Source organism: Mandrillus leucophaeus, unplaced genomic scaffold (genome assembly GCF_000951045.1).
Source record: "Mandrillus leucophaeus isolate KB7577 unplaced genomic scaffold, Mleu.le_1.0 Scaffold384, whole genome shotgun sequence".
NCBI lineage: Eukaryota > Metazoa > Chordata > Mammalia > Primates > Cercopithecidae > Mandrillus > Mandrillus leucophaeus.
Window position 1 is genome coordinate 1,763,207 of NW_012104076.1, and position 7,771 is coordinate 1,770,977.

Here is a 7,771-nt window from a genome sequence, read left to right on the forward strand (position 1 = left end):
TTAAATACTACTGGAGATAGTGGGTATTCTTGCCTTGTTCCGGAACTTGGTAAGAATGCTTTAGGTTTTTCTCCATTATTAAGATACTGACTTTAGGATACAGTGTCTCTATCTCTACCTGTATCTACACGCACAATTTTTCTTGTAATTTTGTGTGTAATTTTTGTTGAAAACACTTCTGCCTGAGACACTGAGGTTCACTTTTATTTTCATTTACCCAAGTATTGCTAGTTTGCCTCTTACATTTTCTAGGTTTTCTGTAACTTTCTTTTTTTCCTCTAATTGAACAGATGAAATTGATTTTGAAGAGAATATGGAATTAACCTTTGTGATTTTCATTTGTTCCCCTCATCCTACTCCCAACTGCTGCAACTCTACTGCTACCCCTGGCCATCTTTATTATGTTTCTAATTCTCACATCCCTTTACTAACAATAGGACAGTTCCAGGATTTTATGGCTTCTCATACCTCTCCAGATAAAGTTAAGTTTCTTAGTGTAGCACATTAGGTACTCAGTCCTCTGTTACCTGTGTACTTTCCAAATTTCCATCATTTCTCTCAGTTCTTCAGGCATTCTGAATTATTTCCATCCTTAGAGCATACTATGCTATTTTCTGGCTCTTCCTTTTCCACATGCGAGTCTTCCTGCTTTAATCTAGCTACAAGTCAAGTGTCAAGTTTTATTTTTCCTTAAAGTGTGCCTGCTTTAAGAGGGTTGTCGCACATCCTCTTGTAAGCAGTCTGCATAGCTACTGCCTCTCAGAGTTTCTTGCTCCTTTTAGCACTCCCTGTGGGACACCACTTGCTTTACTAGTGGTCTTTGTGTGGAGTTCTGGGACATAGTCCCATTGATAGAATATGGCTGCCAAAGTTTGTTTTAGTGCCCTTTTGTATTCCTCTGGCAACCTGGAATGTCTCTATCATAGCATTATACCACACTAGCTGATTTACTTGTCCCTTTTCCGAGTACGTGTAATTTAGTAACTAATCAATGCAATTTTTTTTTTTTGTTTTGTTTTTATGGAGACAGGGTCTTGCACTGTCACCTAGGTTGGTCTCAAATTCCTGGACTAAAGAGATCCTCCCACCTTCACCCGCTTGAGTAGCAAGAACTATACACATACCACTGCACTTGGCTGATATTTTTAAATTTTTTTGTAGAGACAGGGTCTTACTCTGTTGCCCAGGTTGGTCCCAAACTCCTGCCCTCAAGCGATCCTCTCACTTTGGCCTCCAAAAGTGCTGGGATTATAGGTGTGAGCCCTTATGCCTTGCCCCAATAAATGTTTATTGAATAACAAGTGAATAGTAAAGCAAATTGGGATCTGTTATCTTCGTCTTCTTCTTTCTTTTCTTTTGTCTGTCTTCTTCCTTTTTTAATTTTTTATTTTATTTTATTATTATTTTTTTTGACAGAGTCTTGCCCTGTTATCTAGCTGGAGTGCAGTGACATGATCATGGCTCACTGCAGCCTGAACCTCCTGGATTCAATTGATTCTCTGGCCTCAGCCTCCCAAGTAGCTGTAACTATAGGTGTGCACCACCATTCCTGTCTAATTTTTAAAAATTTATTTGTGGAGATGGGGTCTTGCTATGTTGCCCAGGATGGTCTCAAACTCCTGAGCTCAAGCAGCCCTCTCGCCTCAGCCTCCCAAACACGGGGATTACAGGCGTGAGCCATTGTGCCTTGCCCTTCTTGATTTTACTCTGTCTTTCAAGATTCCTTACTGATTAGGTTAAGATTTCATAGAGAGAGCCAGTTTATTTTCTAGTGATTAATTGTGGTTCCTACAGTTAAATTTCTTTTTATTTCAAATTAAGTTTTGGATTGTAAGCACCTTGATTAGGCAAAAAGGAGCAGAGGGCTGCTGAGGCCCAGGTCACAATTAGTATTTCCTGTCACCACTGGAGATGCGCTGCGTACAGCTTTCTGTCATGAGGAGGTAAAACAGAAACTGAAATAAGTGAGTATCCCTGAGAGACAGTGCCTTCTCATGCAGTAAATGGTAGACCGTGCTATTCGTTATATCATTGATTGAACCGGTTGTTTATTTTGGTAAAAAGTAAAGTCTTTTTTACATCTAGGAACCCCTCTATTGACAGTGTCATTTCTGTTTAAAAGTAGGAATGAAGAATTAGTGAGGAGTGGAGGAAGAGAAATTATACAGAGAAAGCATATTTTTCTTTTCTAAATTTGTGTATTTATGTGTAAGTCTATAGGAAATTCATGAAATACTCTGAAATTTATGTGTTCTACTTTACGTAAAGCTTCTATGTGAGAGGATTTAAAAATCAATGTGCACATTCAGATCTAAGCTGTTTGGCTCACTGTTGCCCTATCTATCTTATTTAATATTTTGGCTGTTTTAGCACATGTATCTTTTGAAGAGGAAGAAGTGGTTGTCAGCAAAAGTTTGTTTTCTTTGCGTAAAGGGAAATTAATAAAATGCCTCTTTGTTTCATGATCAAATATATTGTTTGACCTCTTCCATAGAAATTTCAAGAAATTGCTGAAAAAAATATGGAAAAATTGAACCATATTGAGAAGTCGCATGAACAGTTGGTTCTCGAAAATTCGCACTTCAAAAAACTGTTATCACAGACTCAAAGGGAACAGACATCCTTGCTGGCAGCCTGTGCATTGATGGCTGGTGCCTTATATCCCCTCTATAGCCGATCATGCGCCTTGTCTACACAGAGAGATTTTCTCCAGGAGCAGGTCAACACCTTTGAGTTGTTCAAATTGGAAATTAGAACTCTAGCCCAGGCTTTGTCAACTGTAGAGGAAAAGAAGCAAGAGGAAGCCAAGATGAAAAAGAAAACATTCAAAGGATTGATACGTATATTTCGGAAAGTTGTTATTGCAATTTTGGCAGCAAACAGACTCAAGGTTTTGGGCCAATCATGTGCCTCTCTTTTTACCTGGATGGAGAGTTTCAAAGAAGGCATAGGCATGTTAGTGTGCACAGGAGAGCCCAAAGACAAGCATGAATTTCCAAGTAAGATAATTTGTGCTTTTAAAAATATGGGTTGCATGTAAGTGAAATATACAGTGTGACTATACCTGGCTATTATGGAAAAACTTTAAAAGAATCATGTAAAATGCCAAATAATATAACATAGTCTCCATATGTATGTATATGTGTGTATGGATAAGTGAATATTTTGTATAAACTAGGCTGTGTTTTTTTGTTTTAAGCAGATTAGAATATAAGGTGACAAATATGTATAATTTGAACTTTGTCTTGTTTTATATTTGAATCCTCTGCAGTAAAGCAAAGAGTTTATACAGTGATTTTTCAGTTATGTCAATCAAACACTGCCCTATTTCAAATTATCAGTATGATTTATTTTCAGTTTCTATGAATAAGTATGAAATGGGTTAAAAATATATTGAAGAATTGTATGAAAATGAGACAAATAAATTTTCCAGTTGTTTTTGAATGCTTAACTATTTTGAAGAAATGACTTGTTTTTATTTTTAAAAAGCAGACTATTAAGTAGTGTAAGTAAAACCAAAGAAAATTTCTTTTTTCTGTTTTTTTGGTATCATTTACAGTTATTTGTAAATTAGGTCGAGCTAATCTAACATTTCTCAATAGATTTTTGCACAGTAGGCAATGTTCACAATAGGGTTTGATCTGTTTCTTAAATAGCTGAACACTGCTATGAATTTTAAATATAGATTTTAATAAAGTTTTGTAGAATTTTACAATGGATTTTTTCAATTTTACAGAACATCAAAAGGAGCAGTTGCGTTGTTTACAAGCGCTTAATTGGCTCACCAGTTCTGACCTTCTTGCTGCAATAATCAGTTCTATGACTGAATTACAAGATGTCATTGGTAAAACAGGTATGGTTCCTTCTTTTATGTCCTTGCAAAATACATTTAAGAACAAATGTCCAGAAATTCTTTATGGCACAAATTCTAATAAACTGTATAGGGAGAAAATAAATTTATTTTTATCTTTATTTTATTCAGTTACGGAGAGATTAATTCTGTACTTAATGATGTAAATTAATATAAATTTTGTCTTTATGGGGAAATGACTTTTCTTGGTGAATGTATCCACCTTATTTTTTTTTCTTTCTGTTTTTCCTATGGAAAGCTCATCATTAGCTTTTTATTAAGTAATACTGGCAATGTTCTTTCATATGTTTTGGCCTTGTTTCACTTCTACTTGTGGCTGTAAATTTCATAAGCTTGAGTAATGTGAGAGCCAGTAGAAAATTTTTCTCTCTCTTTTTGTGATTTTTTTAACTTTTTCTAGTGTATTTTAGATACAATTAATTCGGATAGTCTGCTCCTTCCCACCTGGTGTGGAACCACCTATTATCAGCGATTTACAAAGGTTTAAAATGCAAGTTTTTAAAAATGATTCAGATTGCATGATATTTTGTCTGACAGGTTCAATGAAAACTAATTGGACTAATTATGGTCATTTCAGACACATTAGTTGTTAAAATTGTGTAATGGACTTGTTAAAGTTTGCCTGTTTAATGAAATGTAAGCCTGGATGTAATGATAATTTGGGATTTAATTAGACATTTCCACTGTGCAAATATAGATCATACATTGTGATTTCAAATATCTAAACCTAGACTTTTGTAGTAGGAAACTTAAAGATTATTTTTAAGTTATGGCCATTGATGTTGGTAAGCAATGTGCATATTTAATGTGTTGGCAGAACCTCAAGATACTGGGTTTGGAGTCTGAAATAAAATTCTGAACTAAATATATTTTAAGAATTTTGGTATTATAACTTTAAAGCAGAACTGGACATTGTTGAAAGAGCTTAGAAATAGTTTTAGATTTGGTTTAAGAAACAGGTGATTTGAGTGCTTCCAAGATGGCCAAATAGGAACAGCTCCAGTATGCAACTCTAGCAAGATCTATGCAGAAGATGGGTGATTTCTGCGTTTCCAACTGAGGTACCTTGTTCATCTCATTCAGACTGGTGGGACAGTGGGTACAGCCCACGGAGGGTGAGCTGAAGCAGGGCGGGGCGTCACCTCATCCGGGAAGTGCAAGGGATCGGGGGATTTCCCTTTCCTAGCCAAGGGAAGCTGTGAGAGACTGTACTGGCAGGAATGGTACACTTCCGCTCAAATACTCTGCTTTTTCCACAATCTTCACAACTGGCAGGCCAGGAGATTCTCTCCAGTGCCTGATTCGGCGGGTCCCATGCCCATGGAGCCCAGCAATCTAAGATCCATTGACTTGAAATCCTTGTTGCTAGCGCAGCAGTCTGTGAACGACCTGGGATGCTGGAGCTTGGTGGGAGGAGGGGCGTCCACCATTGCTGAGGCTTGAGTAGGTGGTTTTATGCTCACAGTGTAAACAAAGCTGCTGGGAAGTGTGAACTGGGCGGAGCCCACCGCAGCTCGCCAAGACTGACTGCCTTTGTAGATTCCAGCTCTGTGGACATGGCATGTCTGATCAAAAGGCAGCAGCCCTAGTCAGGGACTTATAGATAAAAACTGTCATTTTCCTGGGACAAAGCCCCTGGGGGAAGGGGCAGCTGTGGGCACAGCTTCTGCAGACTTAAACGTCCCTGCCTGACAGCTCTGAAGAGAGCAGTGGTTCTCCCAGCACATTTGAGCTCTAATAATGGGCAGACTGCCTCCTCAAGTGGGTCCGTGACCACCGCGTAGCCTGACTGGGAGACACCTCCCAGTAGGGGCCGACGGACAACTCTTACAGGAGAACTCTGGCTGGCATCTGGCAGGTGCCCCTCTGGGACGATGCTTCCAGAGGAAGGATAAGGCAGCAATACTTGCTGTTTTATAGCCTCCACTGCTGATACCCAGGCAGACAGGGTCTGGACTGGACGTCTGGAAAACTCCACCAGATCTGAGATTGAGGTGCCCGTTAGAAGGAAAATTAACAAACAGAAAGGAATAGCTTCAACATCAACAAAAAGGACATCCACACCAAAACCCCATCCATAAGTCACCAACATCAAAGACCAAAGGTAGAGAAAACCACAAAGATGGGGAGAAACCAGAGCAGAAAGGCTGAAAATTCCCAAAACCAGAACACCTCTTCTCCTCCGAAAGATCACAACTCCTCGCCAGCAGGGGAACAAAATTGGATGGAGAATGACTTGGACGAGTTGACAGATGTAGGGTTCAGAAGATGAGTAATAACAAACTTCTTCGAGCTAAAGAATATTCTAACCCATTGCAAGGAAGCTAAAAATCTTGAAAAAAGGTTAAAGGAGTGCTAACTAGAATAACCAGTGTAGAGAAGAACATAAATGACCTGATGCAGTTAAAAAACACAGCATGAGAAATTCATGAACCATACACAAGCTTCAATAGCCAATTCGATCAAGCGGAAGAAAGGATATCCATGATTGAAGATTAAATTAATGAAATAAAATGAGAAGACAAGATTAGAGAAAAAAGAGTAAAACAAATGAACAGAGCCTCCAAGAAATATGGGACAATGTGAAAAGACCAAAATCTACGTTTGATTGGTGTACCTGAAAGTGATGAGGAGAGTGGAACGAACTTAGAAAACACTCTTCAGGATATTATCCAGGAGAACTTCCCCAACCTAGCAAGGCAGGCCAACATTCAAATTCAGGAAATACAGAGAACAACACAAAGATATTCCTTGAGAAGAGCAACCCCAAGACACATAGTCGTCAGATTCACCAATGTTGAAGTAAAGGAAAAAATGTTAAGGGCAGCCAGAGAGAAAGGTTGGGTTACCCACAAAGGGAAGCCCATCAGACTAACAGCGGATCTCTTGGCAGAAACCCTACAGCCAGAAGAGAGTGGGAGGCCAATGTTCAACATTCTTAAAGAAAAGAATTTTCAACTCAGAATTTCATATACAGCCAAACTAAGCTTCTTAAATGAAGGAGAAATAAAATCCTTTACAGACATGCAAATGCTGAGAGATTTTGTCACCAACAGGTCTGCCTTACAAGAGCTCCTGTAGGAAGCACTAAACATGGAAAGGAAGAACAGGTACTAGCCACTGCAAAAACATGCCAAATTGTAAAGACCATCGATGCTATGAAGCAAATGCATCAATTAATGGGTAAAATAACCAGTTAGCGTCATAATGACAGGATCAAATTCACACATAACAATATTAACCTTAAATGTAAATGGGTTAAATGCCTCAAGTAAAAGACACAGACTGGCAAATTGGATAAAAAGTCAAGACCCATTGGTATGCTGTATTCAGGAGAACCATCTCACATGCAAAGACACAGATAGGCTCAAAATAAAGGGATGGAGGAAGATCTACCAAGCAAATGGCAATCAAAAAAGGCAGGGGTTGCTATCCTAGTCTCTGATAAAACAGACATTAAACCAACAAAGATCAAAAGAGACAAAGAAGGCCATTACATAATGGTAAAGGGATCAATTCAACAAGAGCTAACTATCCTAAATATATATGCAGCCAATACAGGAGCACCCAGATTCATAAAGCAAGTCCTTAGAGACCTACAACGAGACTTAGACTCCCACACAATAATAATAGGAGACTTTAACACTCCACTGTCAATATTAGACAGATCGAGACAGAAAATTAACAAGGATATCCAGAACTTGAACTCAGCTCTGGACCAAGCAGACCTAATAGACATCTACAGAACTCTCCAGCTCAAATCAACAGAATATATTCTTCTCAGCACCACATCGCACTTATTCTAAAATTGACCACATAATTGGAAATAAAACACTCCTCAGCAAATGTAAAAGAACAGAAATCACAACAAACTGTCTCTCAGACCACAGTGCAATCAAA

The 7,771-nt window shown here is 38.5% G+C and overlaps 1 protein-coding gene across 2 annotated transcripts in view; it reads left to right on the forward strand.

Annotated features, from left to right (window-relative positions):
* Nucleotides 1-7,771, forward strand: part of CCDC171 (coiled-coil domain containing 171) — a 425,369-nt gene that overhangs the window by 191,243 nt on the left and 226,355 nt on the right. For both annotated transcript variants that reach the window (XM_011990859.1, XM_011990858.1), the window contains 2 exons: nt 2,495-2,999; nt 3,737-3,853. In XM_011990859.1, the coding sequence (XP_011846249.1) occupies nt 2,495-2,999; nt 3,737-3,853 (622 nt within the window). The remainder of the gene's footprint in view (nt 1-2,494; nt 3,000-3,736; nt 3,854-7,771) is intronic.